The sequence below is a fragment of the Hyperolius riggenbachi genome, chromosome 1 (assembly GCF_040937935.1).
Source record: "Hyperolius riggenbachi isolate aHypRig1 chromosome 1, aHypRig1.pri, whole genome shotgun sequence".
NCBI lineage: Eukaryota > Metazoa > Chordata > Amphibia > Anura > Hyperoliidae > Hyperolius > Hyperolius riggenbachi.
In genome coordinates, this window is record NC_090646.1 from 247,482,928 (window position 1) to 247,500,984 (window position 18,057).

Consider the following 18,057-nt stretch of genomic DNA (forward strand, 5'->3'; position numbering starts at 1 on the left):
ACAGTAAGATAAGGATTAATACACAGCAAACTCACCATTTCATCTGCCAAAATTCCATTGACGTTATGCTTGTGCAGTAAAGCTAGCCACTTCAAACCAACCTTCTGGTAAGGCTTGAGCTCCAGGCTTTAAAAACAAAAGCATTGTCAACAAACACTTGTAATAGCAAAAACTAATGGATAATAAAGGCAACAGAAACATAATCCTAAATACAAAACATATGGCTATTAGAAATACATACCTTGAATACAAAATACCAAGGACATGAATTTGTTTTGACAAGTTGTTTAGGAAAGAGAGTACAACTTGCAGCTTATAATTATTTTTTTCCATTCCCATGCAGCAGCCTTTAGGAACAGCAATATTGACCTGAAAAGCCCTGTTGCAGAAACCATCCTATAACAGGCCACCTCAGTCTTGCTGCTGGAATTAACATTTATATCACCATACACAGAATGCACTAGGTAGAGTTACACTTCCTAGACTGGCCTCCCACTAGCTACAAAAGCACTGTACAATGTAAGAGTAAATACTACAGCTGGAGATCCAAGAAACAGAAGTACATATATGATTATTTAGCCCACCACTATCCAATCATAGTAACTAACAGACTTTCCCACTTATGTTGAATCCTGACATGACTAATTATTTAGTACGCACAAATAAAAGGGCCATTTAATTAAAGTTAATCGGAGGCAAATGAAACCCAAAAGGTATATACTTAACTATGAAAAAGAGGCTTCCAGCGTCCTCCTTGAGACCATTGCTGCCCGAGATCCTCTGAAAATTTGCAGCCACGCTCCTCTTTGTGCACAAGCCTTTGTGTATTGGGCTTGGACGAGTACTACCACACCTTAGCAGTAGCACCGAGCCATTCTTGGGCAAGCAGCTTTGGCGTATTGTGCAAACATGGCTGTATTGGCGCAGTACAGCCGCACTCGTACAACAAGGGGGAGCGAGACCTCGAGAACATATCCAATAAGCTCTAGGCAGAAATGTGTACATGGTCCGCAGGAGGCAACGGAGGTGACGAGGACAAGGGAAACTTCCTTCTACCTAGGATAGTATGTAACTTATTTTTTTTTTACATTTGCCATGGGTTGACCAGAGACGAAGCAACCTTGTGTATTTTACCATATATATCAGTGGGAACAGGAGAGAAAACACTTACCCTGCTCTCGGTTTCATTCTTCACTCCTCAGCCTGCTTCTAATCAGCACTGATAAAATCCCTGACTGACCATTCAGTCTGGCTTTGCTCAGGAATCATTATAGATGAGTCTGTCTTCTCTGATGTCTTTTCAAGCCCAAACCTGCTCCCTTCTGACTCTGCTATAATGACTCAGCTATAATGATTCCTGAGCAAAGCCAGACTGAATGCTTAGTCAGGGATTTTATCAGGACGGATTAGAAGCAGGCTAAGCAGTGAAGAATGAAGCAGAGAGCAGGGTAGGTGTTTTCTCGAATGTTCCCACTGATATATGTAGTAAAATACATGAGGGTGCTTCGTCACTGGTTCACTTTAAGTTTGACTGCATTTGCCACGTGGTTGTTTCAGGTATGGGATTTAGACATCCCCGATATATGAAAGACTAGCAAGACTGCCAGGTAATTGGGATTGTTTAAAAAGAGACAAATATGGGATCCTTCATATCCCTCTCACTTCAGGTGTCCTTTAAGATAGGCATACACAGTGCAATGCAGTGTCTTTGAATGTGTGATGATGGCATGAGTGTGAATCATGGGAGTTGCAGGTGGAAGCAGTTTGTAAATGACAGCTTCATGGGTCTTGGGCTGCATCGGGCAGTAAGTACAAACTTGTATAATGTGTAGTTCGGTAAGGCCGTAGGACAGGTAAATCATGTATGCCTAGCTTTACCAAGGCTGCCAGAAATTGAAAACATTAGTTACCCTGTAAACCTAATGTTTAAAGTAAAGCTCAACTAAAGAAAAACTGATGCGATAACTGTACCTACCCACTCCTAAATATGAAAATTCTGTGTGAAACAATACCTATTGTTACAAAAGAAAACACGCGAACATACCTCTTGGAAAGAATAGATGGCTGTTCTACATTCCACCCACTTTCTCCATCTTCAGTGATATGTGTCACCTGCTTCACCAGTTTCTTGGAAATCTCCTCACATTTGTTCATAAGTTTTAGGACAACTTGTCTTTCCTTGATCAATATTTTACAGTCCCAAACCACGTCTATGGAAAGAGTATTCACTTTGTTTATTTTATGAAGCTGCAAAAGAAAAATGTAATAATAAGTTTGGTATGGATGCATGGAGCTGTCTAACCATTTATAAATGTATAAGTCTCCATTTTTAAATTCAAGCAAAGTTTTAAGAGGCGAACCAGCACCCCCCCCCTCCCCAGCAGCATAACTGTCCAATATACCAGTAGGTTGTCGTAGCAAAAACTAGATTGAGGACCTGACGCACCTATGGATATGGGTGGACATAGCAATGCTCATTTACAATGCACAGTGCATGCGGAAAGTGGACAGAGAATGACACCAACACAGGCCCACCTTAGAAGAATAAAATAGGGAAAAATGCTAAGTTAGGCAGCATGGCCCATATGCAATTCACTTTTTCTCCCAAGTTACTGTATCTCCTAGGTGATAATTTTCATATTATCTTTAAAATAACTTTTCAGCATTTTACAATTGAAAAAGTACCTATACGTTGCAGAAAAAGTAATATCGAAATTAAAGTATTTTCTTGCATGCTGGAAGCTTAAAAGGCATTTTATGATAAGATATCACATGGGAGAATACTCAGGAGAAAAAGTGAGTTGCATATGGGCCCATGTCTCTTTTAAAGTGTAACTGTCAGGTATAAAATCAATTCTTTATTTGTATCTGGTAAACCAGTAATAAGGATGCTAACCAGGCAATCCAAAAGTTAAAAAAACACTCTTCATTTTCTCCTCCATAAAACATCATTCCCCGGTTTCCCTGGCTCTTATTTGGTGCATTTGCTGCACAAAGGAAGTTGCAGGACATGCTGGGTTTTCCTCTCAACTTTCCCCTCAGACAAAATTAATGCAGCCTGATTGGCTAAAGCCGCTTTCCCTCCCACACCTACGTTCCTCTCTGATCGGCCAATATTTCTCATGCTGAGATAATGCAATTTCTACTGCAGAGCTGGGTGGGTGTGTCTGACGACTGGGAGGATGACTGGCAATGACACACAGACTGAGTAAGGCCTGGTGCACACCAAAAACCGCTAGCAGATCCGCAAAATGCTAGCAGATTTTGAAACGCTTTTTCTTCTTTTTCTGTAGCGTTTCAGCTAGCATATTGCGGTTTTGTGAAGCGTTTTTGGTGTAGTAGATTTCATGTATTGTTACAGTAAAGCTGTTACTGAACAGCTACTTTAACAAAAACGCCTGCAAAACCGCTCTGAACTGGCGTTTTTCAGAGTGGTTTGAGCTTTTTCTATACTTAACATTGAGGCAGAAACGCATCCACAATCAAAAAAATGCCTCACCCCGGGAGGATTCGTTTCTGCAAACGCCTTCCTCTCTGGTGTGCACCACCCCATTGAGATACATTGACCAAGCGGATCCGCAGCCGCAAGCGGATCTGAAAACGCTGAAAAAGCCGCTCGGTGTGCACCAGCCCTAAGAGAGGAAATGATTGTCAGGATTGGCTTCAAGATAGCCACAGTCAAAATGGAAAATCCTAAGAAGGATTTTCTCTTGTTTTTTTGTTTTTTATTTAACTATAGAATAATCACTAAAATGAAAATGTGGACAGTGCAATACATATGTTATGTAAGCAGAGCAAGTATTTATCTACTTATTGTTTTGTTTTGAGACATTATGGCTGACAGATCCTCTTTATGGTGCCCATTGGTGGTACAATATTTTCCTCAGATGCTATTACTCGATCAGAAGAAATGAAATCAATATTTAGTAGAGCCTCTTTTTGCAGAAATGACAGCCTCTAAACACTTCCTGTAGGTGCCAGTGATAGTCTGGATTCTGCTTGAAGGTATTTTGGACCATTCCTCTTTACAAAACCTCTCTGTGCATCGTTCAACCATTCAGCGCACTTTACACAAGGAGATGCTGTATGTGAGAGTGATGCAGTGGGAGCCTTTTTTCCGCCCACAGCATAACGAGCCGATTTAGGTATGCTAAAGCACATTTGGACAAGCCAGCTTCATTTTGGAATAAGGTGCTGTGGACTGATGAAACTAAAATTGAGTTATTTGGGCATAACAAGGGGTGTTATGCATGGAGGAAAAAGAACAAAGCCTTCCAAGAAAAATACCTGCTATCTACAGTAAAATATGGTGGTGGTTCCATCATGCTGTGGGGATGTGTGGCCAGTGCAGAGACTTGGAATCCTGTCAAAGTTGAGGGACGCATGGATTCCACTCAGTATCAGCAGATTTTTAAGACCAATGTCCAGGAATCAGTGACACAGCTGGAGCTGCGCTAGGGCTGGATCTTTCAACAAGACATCGACCCTAAACACTGCTCAAAATCCATTAAGGCATTCATGACGAGGAACAAGTACAACGGTCTGGAATGGCCATCTCAGTCCCCAGGCCTGAATATAATTGAAAATCTGTGGTGTGAGTTATAGAGAGCTGTCCATGTTTGGAAGCCATCAAACCTGAATGAACTAGAGATGTTTTGTAAAAAGGAATGGTCCAAAATACCTTCAAGCAGAATCCAGACTATCACTGGAACCTACAGGAAGCGTTTAAAGGCTGTCATTTCTGCAAAAGGAGGATCTACTAAATATTGATTTCATTTCTTTTTTATAGTGCCCAAATTTATGCACCTGTCTAATTTTGTTTAAACAATTGTTGCACACTTTCTGTAATTCCAATAAACGTCATTTCACTTCTCAAATATCACTGTGTGTCTCCTATATGATATATTTAACTGACTTTTTTTTATCATAACAACCAACAATTTATAAAGGGAAAATCATGGTGATTAACAAGGTTGTCCAAACTTTCGCATTCCACTGTAACTCTATCTTTCAATGAAACTAACATGTATAAAGGAAGCAAGTAGTCTTATCTGTGTAAAAACAAATTAAGTTGAAGGTTTAGTGGAGCCAATGTGGATGGGGTAAAACCTCTGTAACACCTTTATTGCTATAAGGGTCCTGGCTGGTAAGCTTTATCCTCCCTTCTTGTCCCAGTGACAGTATCACTAAGAAAGCATGTGATCACTCTAATCAAATAGGCAGTAATAACATAAAAAAATGTAGGGGAGGTTACGGCATATATGACTTTCTTTTAATGTTATATACTAACAGTATGTGTAATTTTTTTCTAACACACAAATCTCCAATGACCAGGTAACTGAAAGCTGTGCTAGCTAATGACTGCTTAGCTATCTAATGAGGATTGAGCTGGCAGCTGATTTACACAGTGATTACAAGAGTAGTCCTGTCTGGACATAAAATGAGAATAATTCTTTCCAAAAGGGGCTTTGACAGCAACAACAACTTGAAATAGTCATACATTTTTCCCACTCAATCCAAAGCAGTCTGAGCTTTACAAAGTGTAGACAGAGCAGAGCAGCCATGTCTGGCCTTGCATCCTTCAGCTATCCAGAATATTAAAAACTGCTCCATGTAAAGATTTTGGTGACTCATTATTTAAATATGCCTGATATCTGCCAGTTTCTACCTATGCATACAATACTTGGAAACAATAACATAAGTTCATAGTTACTATGGCCCTGAAACCAGCTTACAAGTGACAAACTTACTAGTGAATTGTTAGACATGCAATGCCTAAAAAATATAAAATAAAACAGAATAATGGATGACTAGAAAGTAGATACCATGTTGGATTCTGATTTTGCCAATTCATGGCTTCTCTGATGATCACATGGCCATCATGCCAGTGAACAGGTATGACACAGAGACTTGCACCAGTGGCTGACTGCAGAGTATTCTGACACTTATTCCCAAGATGCCCCATGCAGATTTCTACAGAAGCTGCTCTCTATTCCATATTTTTTATATTTAAAATTAAAAAGACCTGAATTTCCTGGCCCAGCTGAACAGAGGACTGCAACTCCTGGCTAGCCAGACCAATCCTATGTCCACTCATTAACACTTCTGCATACCTTATGCTGGATACACACCATGAGTTTCCGCGTCGAACGCGTCCGTCGATACGCGTCGATTCGATTATTTCCAAGCATTTCCGAACGCATTTCGATGATTTTTAGGTCGCTTGCCATGTAAAGTATGGCAAATCGACCTAACGATCCATCGAAGCTTGAATCGGACATTTCGGAAATAATCGAATCGATGTGTATCGACGGACGCATCGAACACGGAAACGCATGGTGTGTATCCAGCGTTAAACATGTTTCTTATGTTTGAATATGAGAAAATTGCCATATCTAGAAATTAGTTTTGATATGTACAGACTAACAAGGTCAATGGAGCTGGTGATGACATATGTATTCTCCAGTGATATGATATTTGCCTTGCAGCTATTAATGGTTTTGACTTCTTCTGTAAATTTGATATGCATTGTGAGGTTAAGAGTAACCAAATATGTTGTAAATCTGTACATATCCGTGCTGTAATATATTGTTATATAAACACTGGCATTTAATATGTACCACTTTGCATATTGTAATGGGTCTTCGGACTCTGATTGTATATTTTTCCTCTTTTGCTCAAAATAATAAAAAAAAATAAAAAAAAAATTAGTTTTAAATCAGATAATGCCTTTCTCATGCAATGTTTTCACACCTGATCAGATAATGAAGCGTTTATCCTCAGAGCTACATAGGCAGCAGTTGCCCCTTGACTACAGAGCATGCTGCCAAGTTCACATGAAGGTAAATAAATGGCAAAATCAATCTATTTACTTCATTAACCATTTCCTCCTGCAACAAATGTATACATGAAAGCTTAGAGTAACCTACAGCTTGCACTCTCACATGGAATTTTTGGATGCACAGCTTTAGATTGACAGGACACCTACAGGCTTTTGGAAAATATGTAAGCCTTCCAGGTGATGAAAAGTCTTTCAAAGTTAATAGCTCCAAGTGGCAATTTTCTACTTTATTACTTACATATTTAAAAGAGCAAACACTGACCCTGCCCAAAGGAAATTAAAGGTATACTGTCATATTAGGGTCACTAGGGATAGAGAACATGGGAGAAATGAAGTGATCCAGCAAACGTGGATGGACTAGACTACTATGAGGTGACAAAAAAGTCTGTACCATTATTATATTAGAATCATGTCAGATTATTAAGGGGGAGGGGGTGAAAAGTGGTGTACCTGCAGTCATGGGCAGCACCAGAAGTGAGGCGTTTGACACCCAGGGGCATATACACTAAACTGCAGTAAGAAGAGTCTCATGTAAAAAGTCACTGCAGCACTGGCACAGTCTGTCAGTAGGTCTAATGGCACATGGAATACAGACAACCCTATAGAGTCCTGCAAGGCTAACACTTTGCCTAAGTTTATGAAGACAGTTTACTTCCAAGATGTAAAAGTAAGCCCCCTTTAACCAAATCCAAAGTGGAGAATCGGAGTAATACAAATTGTGACTGGTTCTCTTCAAAGTCAGGATTAAAAAGAGGTTATGCAATTCCCTGCTAAAAGCTCCTATTTTACATGAGATGCCTTGGATGTCACGGACTACAACAGATAACACAGAAGAATTATAGCTTAAGAGAAATTTTTAGCTTGGAGACAGTTAAAAAGAACTAATATATATAATTGAACAGCAAGGTTAAAAAAAGGAGAAACACTAAAATGCACACAAAAGGTATGAACCTTTTAAAATAAAAGCACAACATGCCACAAGGCACTTCATGGTAATCAGGTCATTTCGTTTCACCTTAAGTTATAATTTGGATATTGTTACAACTTGCAGATCCATAAGTATTTTACAAAAACAGATGGCATATAATAACTTGGGTTTAACTTCAATCACTTCCACAGAAATCAAGACCAATTTAACCATTTATCAAACACAGCAACCTGAAGGTGATATGTACGTTCACAAATTGATTCTGAGTCACAGGGCTGCTCCCTTACGTGTGCAAACAAGCAATGGTACAGCACTCTCAATTTCTACAGTGTATTATCCCATTTTACACTATTTGTGAACATAACATACACATCTTGAAAGAGAATCTCAATCTGGCCATGACTTGCAGACATTTCAATGTTGGAAAATGACCTCACCTTTGTCTGACCTCAGAGGTGTTACACGTGCACACAATGAGCAAAGCGTGAGAAAAATGTTGGGGGTTGCATTTATAAAGAAAGATGCACAGAAAACTGGAGCAAATCTTGCATGTATTAACCGTCTGAATCTGATTTATTTAAAACATGATTTAAAAAGATAAAAAAAACAAAACAAAAAAAAAAACATATAGGTATGAGCTGTTAACGGTAGCTTAAAACAAAACTGAAGTGAATCAAAAAAACAAAAAGTGAAGATACTCACCCATGCAAAGGCTCTGGGTGCCATAGAGCCTTCTTGATCCTCTCTCTGTTCCGCCCTGTTGAAAGTTTGCGCCTTTGAGACTTCTGAAGCACTTGCATTCTCGAAGACGAGCAGATCAGAGCAGGCTCTTGCATGCACAGTGCAAATGCACCAGTCTTCAGTACTTGGAGATGTGAGCAGAGATGGGCTTTCGAGTAGAAAGCAACTCGAATTCGAAATTGCACAAGATGGTATCATTTGTGTGCACCTTTTAGAGTTGACACAAGCATTACTGAAGCTGAAAAAAAATATTGATACTTGCCCATGTAGAGGGATGTTTCTGGATCTCATAGAGCCTTCCCAGGCCCCTCTCCGTGCCCTCAGTCCCTACCCCCCCTTCGACCAACTCTCCTTTGGGAGTCCTCTTGAAAGCTTTGGTAGTACTCCCACGCAGAGATGGGCTTTCGAGTAGAAAGCCATTCAAATTCGAAATGGTTGTGAAGGTTGATTAAGGCAGGTGTGAGCATGGGAGATGAGGTGTCACTTACCCAGAAGCCCATCGGGCTCCTATGCGTATCACTTCACTCGCACACGACCTACAGGATGCACTTCCTCCAAGTCAGAAGGAGGAAGCGCGGTAGTGAGTTGTGGAATGCATCCCATAGGTTGCGTGCGAGTGAAGTGATACGCATAGGAGCCCGATCAATCTTCATAACAATTTCGAATTCGAGTGGCTTTCTACTCGACAGCCCATCTCTGCATGTGAGTACTACCAAAGCCTTCAAGAGGATTCCCAAAGGAGAGTTGGTCGAAGGGGGGTGGGGACTGAGGGCACGGAGAGAGGCCTGGGAAGGCTCTATAGGATCCAGAAACTTCCCTCTACATGGGCAAGTATCAATACTTTTTTCAGCTTCAGTAATGCTTCTGTCAACTCTAAAAGGTGCACAAGAATGATACCATCTTGATTGTGCAACTGTACAGTCTTACCAAATGTATGTAGTGGACGGCTAAGCTGAGTGAATATACCTTTAATGGATAGTTTAAGTATTCCCTTATATTACATAGCAGTGGTAAGTTTGTAGAATACAAATTCTAGCGATCTTCTGACTGCTATTCTGACCCAGAAAGAATTTGACTGAGGCAGGGACCACACTTGAGAAAATCGCATGTGAAAACATGCCTTACGATTCCCTATGGAAAATCGCGTTCGAGTGCTCGGTTGTCTTTTTCGTGCACTGCCTGTGGTTCCTTTTGCTGACAGTCAGCTGCCGTTGACCAAGTACGCCGGAAACTCAAAAAATCATCCGCAGAAAACCACGGCACTATTTTGTGTGATCCCTGCCTTTCTGAATACTGTAATAAAAAAAATAATAATAAAAAAAAAGATATCCTGTACATTGTTTAACATTCAGGCAATGAATATGTCTCTTTTTTATTGGCACAAATCTGGGATGTAAAGTACAGGCCTGTCTTACAAATACCTCAGTCTAAGGTTCTCTACAGGAATAGGCGTGTAAGGCACCAATTCTTCTAAGGTGATGGTAAGCAAGAATACTATTTTGTGTGTTAGAAATGTATCCAAAATTAGTTCCTGCAGAACAGATAGGGCCCAAGGTTGTACAAAATGGTCTAAAAATTGGTAGCTTTCGGGTTAAGGTTGTAGCGAACCTGAGCACAAACATATCTAAATGACCTTTTCACTCATAACAGCTAGTGCTGCCATCTGAAAGTGGTGCTCAATAACCGGTCTTTATCCAACCATATTATAGGAAGTCTGACAACGGCAGCATGCAACATTCTTAAAGGGAATCTGAAGCGAGAGGAATATGGAAGCTGCTATTTTCCTGCTCTAATATACGGTGCATATTGATTTGGCGCCGCTCAGTTCGGCGCGGTGAGAGCCGAATGACAGCTCTCACCGCTAAACTCTGAGGCGGCGTTAAATACTATTCCCCCTTCAAGTTGCGACTACATTTAATTTGGGGTCTGGCAGCCGCCAGAGCCCAGAATTACCGCTATGCGCCCCGCGCAGCATATCATTGCTGCTATGGGGTGCCCAGTTTCGGAGCTCGGCTCTCAGAGCCGCGCGCCGAAATCAGCTGATCCACTAATATACAATATCAGTTGCCTGAATTCTGTGAACCTCTGCATAAAAAAAAAAAAACAGGCCCAGAATGAGTATGAAGATCAGATGCTTTGGTCTGACCCCACTGGCTGCATGCATGTTGCAGGTATGCGGCTCAAAAATAGCTAAATCCAAAAGTTTTTTTTAACACTGTTATAAATGGTGACTTTTGCGGACACCCTTCTGCATTTGATTAAGCTGGCAGATGTTCAAGCTGCCTAAATCTGCATAAGATAAGCATAAATATTTGCATTTACTCAGAATTATTTGTATGTCATTGACTCATTTGCAAACTTCCAGTCCAGCAGCCTAGTGATAATTATGTTGCCCTTAACTGGGCCGATAACTATATGTCCTTGTCCCAGAAAGCAAATGGAACATTCTGGCATGGTCACAAGTAGGCAATTACCCAGGGAATGGATCAGGTCCCCATCACCTGGAAAATTAAAGGGGGGGGGGGGGGTTAGGTTCTGCCGCAGGAAAGGACTAACAAATCCTTTCCTTTATTTCGATGTAAATAATCTTCAGTGTTAGGAATTTGTACCTCCACTCATAAGATAATTAACTCATTAGTAGGAATCTAGGTGAGAATCAACTTTAGGTTTCAGAAAATTTGATAAGCATCAACATTCATTTTTCTCTGGATTCTGTCCAGTGTGATGGGTTGTCTGAATAGGGAATTACATGTATAGCTCTTTGCCCTAATACTGCTAAGGGTTGTCTCAAAATCTTGGTAAAGATTTGGGGTGCCTAAGAAATACATGTAGAGATGTCAAATTTCCTGATTCATTTTGGGAAGTTTTTTTTGCAGCTTATCAGAGACATACCAGTAAAAATCTTTTAAATCCAGAAAAAGAACATTTTTGAGAGGTTTTTTTTTTAACTTCATTAAGTGCAATCTGTTTAGTATACTTGTGTACCAGAAAATGCTCACCCTTCCTTTTCTCTTACCACTATATACCCCATCCTTATTATGCAGAGGGGAAGGGGGGGGAGGGGTTTTTAAAGGTACTACAGAAAAGCCTTGATTAAATCTGCAAATGCCTTAACAGGAAACCTCAAACCAGGGGACCAACCTTTTCAATGTCTGTTTCATCAGAATTAGAACATGGGGAGAATGCATAGCCTTGTTGGCTCACCTTAACCAAGCCATACTGGGATTCAGCAAGTAAACGGCTGGTGAAGATCTGCCTAGCTTTTCTAATAAAATATAAACGTTTCAAATCAGGATTATACCATTAATGGGCCAACTGAAACTGTTTAGAATAACAGTAACCTTATGGCTAAGGCCTGTAGCACATCTGGTGAAAGAATAGACTACACTTCAGGCATATTTTCACCAGCACCAGGCTAAGAGAGGATGCTATTGTGAATGAAATCCAAGGGTCAGTATGGTGTTACATATGGGCACCTTTCTGACCTGAGCTTTAGAGTATCAAAAAGGTACATTTGGTTGTTTACCATCAACAAAAAAAACAAGCAAATGTTTATAAATAAAAAGACTCTATTTAGGCTGAAACATTTCTACAGCAGCTCTTAATCTAGAACCCTGCTGGATTAGTCTATGTGTTCTGAAGAGAAGACAACATGCTTTTGTCATGCTGGCACAGCAGCCAACAAGGCTCCAGCATGCCTCAGTTCCCACTCAACCCCAGTGGCATCCATGGCAGTTTACTCACCTGCCAGATATCACTATGCCCACTCTGAGGCCATACAATTTGAACACTGCCTACTAGAGGCTCCTTCTCCCTCACTTTATCTTTGTAACAGGGGGGGGGGGGGGGGGGAGGTAAGCCCATGCATGACACACTGCCACAAGCTTTCAAAAAGATCATGCCTGCCTTCATAACTGCAGCCTCTGCACTATGTACATGTAATAAAGGCGCCAGGAAATTTGGACGCAGGGTGAAGCCAAAATATGTCTCACCTTGCTCCTTGCAAACGTCCCAGCGGCATTCATTACTGTTCCCCCTCCATTCCGCCATGGACTGTGGGGTAACATGCAATGGCTAATGCTGGCAGCCAAATTATGCTGCTTTTATTGTAATTTAGGCTCCATCTCTTGACAGTGTCCAAATTACTGTTCGAGCACTGCTATAGCCGTAATTCCCATTATAGCGTATGGCGGCACCTGGTGCACCCGCATTTCTTGCTCAATTTTTGCATGACTCGTCTGCACCTTCTGTAGGTTAATACTATTGAAAATGTTTAATAGAGTTTCATTAGATTTGATGTTTATATCAAACCTGATGTGAGCTATATGCCTAGGAGGAGATATGGTTTAGCTGAAGTATGGACTTGGCGTCTCTTAAGCTACATACACAGACTTTAGTTTAGATCCTTTCAGGTGACCATCAATTGCATGTACATGTGTGCTGTGACATTGGTGGACCCTGTTGAGCAATCTGAAGAGCTGGGAAATATTCAGCCAAATTGTTATACTTCTTAATGCAGCTTGAAGCAGCAGGCATAACACTTGTCCTCTCATCTCCCCTTTGAACACATCAGCCATTTTAGGTAAACACTTCCCACAGTCTGCATGTAGCCTCTGGCTTAGTACACACACAAGACAATGGGCCTGATTCACAAAGCGGTGATAACTCAGTTATTACGCCTAAAAGACTTTAGGCGTGATAAACTTTGCACTAGCAGAGCTATCACCGCTTTGTGCTGCTGATCGCGCGAAGCTCCCACGCGCAAAGGTCCCATAGTGGCTTAATGGGCGCTGCGCGCGAAGCCCGGTGCGCTGCGATTGCGCGCGGGAGCTTCGCACGAGTTACTTCAGATCACGCCTAAACTAAGTTTAGGCGTGATAAAGGGCTTTTCACAGGCGTGCAAAGTGTTTGCACCGCTTTGTGAATCAGGCCCAATGTCTATTCCTGATTGAAGGACAAGTTCATGAAAATTATAGACTCTTCGTGGGAGCCAGCGCGGGACTGCCTGCAGCTACAGGAGTGGGGGAAGCCTCATTGGGACCCTGAGGCCTCCACCTCCCGAGGTGAGTACCTCCCAGGGGAAATTTGTTTTTGCTACAGGTTCTCTTTAAGGAGAAACCACAAAGATAAGTATATATTTTATTTATGCACAACAGACAATGTGCTTCACGGGTGCTAGCCCGCTTCCTCAGGTCAATACAATAGTGCCTAAAATCCCATCCATCTGTCTTTTCAGGTGACTATGAGCAAATAGTTTAGAAGGAACCCACCCCAAGGTTAGAGACACATTGAGGCTGACATATTTCATTTTAAGCAATGTATATTGTCTGTAAAAACAAGAGGGTAGGGAGAGAAATGGAGAGCGCTCCGTAGTGCATTAAATGGGGTATGCTTTTTTGCACAAATAGTTTAGGTCACACTCACATTTAGTAGATAATTCTGTTGCTGTGCCTCAAAACCGTCCTCCAGTGGGTCGCCTCAAACCTAACAGCCTGGCCGGGGCTGGAGGTGCGGGTGGTAAGCGAGAGAGCCTCCGTCTGGGGCAAGGGAGACGCAGCTTCTGACGTCACTACCGGTTTCAGAGTAGATCCACGCCTTCCTCAGGGAGGCGTGGATCTACGCCGAAACCGGTAGTGACGTCAGACGGCAGCAGCTGAATATTTCCCAGCTCTTCAGATTGCTCAACAGGGTCCACCAATGTCACAGCACACATGTACATGCAATTGATGGTCACCTGAAAGGATCTAAACTAAAGTCTGTGTATGTAGCTTAAGAGACGCCAAGTCCATACTTCAGCTAAACCATATCTCCTCCTAGGCATATAGCTCACATCAGGTTTGATATAAACATCAAATCTAATGAAACTCTATTAAACATTTTCAATAGTATTAACCTACAGAAGGTGCAGACGAGTCATGCAAAAATTGAGCAAGAAATGCGGGTGCACCAGGTGCCGCCATACGCTATAATGGGAATTACGGCTATAGCAGTGCTCGAACAGTAATTTGGACACTGTCAAGAGATGGAGCCTAAATTACAATAAAAGCAGCATAATTTGGCTGCCAGCATTAGCCATTGCATGTTACCCCACAGTCCATGGCGGAATGGAGGGGGAACAGTAATGAATGCCGCTGGGACGTTTGCAAGGAGCAAGGTGAGACATATTTTGGCTTCACCCTGCGTCCAAATTTCCTGGCGCCTTTATTACATGTACATAGTGCAGAGGCTGCAGTTATGAAGGCAGGCATGATCTTTTTGAAAGCTTGTGGCAGTGTGTCATGCATGGGCTTACCTCCCCCCCCCCCCCCTGTTACAAAGATAAAGTGAGGGAGAAGGAGCCTCTAGTAGGCAGTGTTCAAATTGTATGGCCTCAGAGTGGGCATAGTGATATCTGGCAGGTGAGTAAACTGCCATGGATGCCACTGGGGTTGAGTGGGAACTGAGGCATGCTGGAGCCTTGTTGGCTGCTGTGCCAGCATGACAAAAGCATGTTGTCTTCTCTTCAGAACACATAGACTAATCCAGCAGGGTTCTAGATTAAGAGCTGCTGTAGAAATGTTTCAGCCTAAATATTTCTAAAGAGTCTTTTTATTTATAAACATTTGCTTGTTTTTTTTGTTGATGGTAAACAACCAAATGTACCTTTTTGATACTCTAAAGCTCAGGTCAGAAAGGTGCCCATATGTAACACCATACTGACCCTTGGATTTCATTCACAATAGCATCCTCTCTTAGCCTGGTGCTGGTGAAAATATGCCTGAAGTGTAGTCTATTCTTTCACCAGATGTGCTACAGGCCTTAGCCATAAGGTTACTGTTATTCTAAACAGTTTCAGTTGGCCCATTAATGGTATAATCCTGATTTGAAACGTCTATATTTTATTAGAAAAGCTAGGCAGATCTTCACCAGCCGTTTACTTGCTGAATCCCAGTATGGCTTGGTTAAGGTGAGCCAACAAGGCTATGCAATTTTTGCTCAATTTTTGCATGACTCGTCTGCACCTTCTGTAGGTTAATACTATTGAAAATGTTTAATAGAGTTTCATTAGATTTGATGTTTATATCAAACCTGATGTGAGCTATATGCCTAGGAGGAGATATGGTTTAGCTGAAGTATGGACTTGGCGTCTCTTAAGCTACATACACAGACTTTAGTTTAGATCCTTTCAGGTGACCATCAATTGCATGTACATGTGTGCTGTGACATTGGTGGACCCTGTTGAGCAATCTGAAGAGCTGGGAAATATTCAGCCAAATTGTTATACTTCTTAATGCAGCTTGAAGCAGCAGGCATAACACTTGTCCTCTCATCTCCCCTTTGAACACATCAGCCATTTTAGGTAAACACTTCCCACAGTCTGCATGTAGCCTCTGGCTTAGTACACACACAAGACAATGGGCCTGATTCACAAAGCGGTGATAACTCAGTTATTACGCCTAAAAGACTTTAGGCGTGATAAACTTTGCACTAGCAGAGCTATCACTGCTTTGTGCTGCTGATCGCGCGAAGCTCCCACGCGCAAAGGTCCCATGGTGGCTTAATGGGCGCTGCGCGCGAAGCCCGGTGCGCTGCGATTGCGCGCGGGAGCTTCGCACGAGTTACTTCAGATCACGCCTAAACTAAGTTTAGGCGTGATAAAGGGCTTTTCACAGGCGTGCAAAGTGTTTGCACCGCTTTGTGAATCAGGCCCAATGTCTATTCCTGATTGAAGGACAAGTTCATGAAAATTATAGACTCTTCGTGGGAGCCAGCGCTGGACTGCCTGCAGCTACAGGAGTGGGGGAAGCCTCATTGGGACCCTGAGGCCTCCACCTCCTGAGGTGAGTACCTCCCAGGGGAAATTTGTTTTTGTTACAGGTTCTCTTTAAGGAGAAACCACAAAGATAAGTATACATTTTATTCATGCACAACAGACAATGTGCTTCACGGGTGCTAGCCCGCTTCCTCAGGTCAATACAATAGTGCCTAAAATCCCATCCATCTATGTCTTTTCAGGTGACTATGAGCAAATAGTTTAGAAGGAACCCACCCCAAGGTTAGAGACACATTGAGGCTGACATATTTCATTTTAAGCAATGTATATTGTCTGTAAAAACAAGAGGGTAGGGAGAGAAATGGAGAGCGCTCCGCAGTGCATTAAATGGGGTATGCTTTTTTGCACAAATAGTTTAGGTCACACTCACATTTAGTAGATAATTCTGTTGCTGTGCCTCAAAACCGTCCTCCAGTGGGTCGCCTCAAACCCAACAGCCTGGCCGGGGCTGGAGGTGCGGGTGGTAAGCGAGAGAGCCTCCGTCTGGGGCAAGGGAGGCGCAGCTGCTGCCGTCTGACGTCACTACCGGTTTCGGCATAGATCCACGCCTCCCTGAGGAAGGCGTGGATCTACTCTGAAACCGGTAGTGACGTCAGAAGCTGCGTCTCCCTTGCCCCAGACGGACGCTCTCTCGCTTACCACCCGCACCTCCAGCCCCGGCCAGGCTGTTAGGTTTGAGGCGACCCACTGGAGGACGGTTTTGAGGCACAGCAACAGAATTATCTACTAAATGTGAGTGTGACCTAAACTATTTGTGCAAAAAAAGCATATCCCATTTAATGCACTATGGAGCGCTCTCCATTTCTCTCCCTACCCTCTTGTTTTTACAGACACTGGCACCATCCAGTTAAGAGAGAACAGCACCGAGTGCATTTGAAAAGGGCCAGTGCTATTTTTGTTTGAGCGCAAGTTTTTTTCTTCTTTTCTTTTCAATGTATATTGTCTGTCTGTCCTGCTGATCCACTGCCTCTAATACTTTAAGCCATAGACCCTGAACAAGCATGCAGACCAAAGGTTTCTGACATTAATCTGACAAGATTAGCTGCATGCTACTGGCCAGAAAAATCATCAGGGTAACCAGGCAACTGGTATGGTTTAAACAAATTATTATGGCAGCCTGCCAGTCTCCGTAAGTCTCTCCCCTCGGGTTCCTTTTAAGACCGGTTCTAAGCAATCATTTGTGCATAGATTTACTCGCAAGGAGAATGGTGTAATGTCATCAGGTTGTAGTCCCTGTACAGACTCTACCGCTGGAAGAGCAAAGTGGGGAGATTAAACATCTTTATCTCATAAGTTTAGCTGTACATAATCTTTATGTGAAAAATACTGTGGTCGTCTTCCCCTTTCCTGGTGTCCATAGGTAGAATATGGGGGCTGGGCGACTACGACCGTCTGCAACATTAAAACATAGCAGGAGAGCTTGCAACAGACACTTAAAAAGTGTCTGTGTTCCTCTTTCTTGCCCCTGCCATTGCAAGAGTTAATAATTCAGGGTTTAAATAAAAATAATTGATGAATTAGAGTGCTGCAGTTCTCATTGAAAATAGATTAGAGGCCCTAAAACTTGTGTGAAAACATTTCTGACAGCAGAGTGGATAAGCTGTTCGTTAAAGGGAAGGTTCAAGCAAAAAAAAAAAAATGAGTTTTACTTACCTGGGGCTTCTACCAGCCCCATGTAGCCATCCTGTGCCCTTGTAGTCACTCACTGCTGCTCCAGTCCCCCGCTAGCAGCTT

At 42.2% G+C, this 18,057-nt stretch overlaps 1 protein-coding gene across 1 annotated transcript in view; it reads right to left on the reverse strand.

The window, feature by feature from the left end:
• The window catches only part of SMARCAD1 (SWI/SNF-related, matrix-associated actin-dependent regulator of chromatin, subfamily a, containing DEAD/H box 1), a 168,856-nt gene that overhangs the window by 51,501 nt on the left and 99,298 nt on the right, over nucleotides 1-18,057 (reverse strand). The window contains exons 10-11 of the mRNA XM_068232555.1: nucleotides 2,045-2,247; nucleotides 36-126 (exon numbers count right to left, since the gene is read on the reverse strand). Of these exons, the coding sequence (XP_068088656.1) occupies nucleotides 36-126; nucleotides 2,045-2,247 (294 nt within the window). The remainder of the gene's footprint in view (nucleotides 1-35; nucleotides 127-2,044; nucleotides 2,248-18,057) is intronic.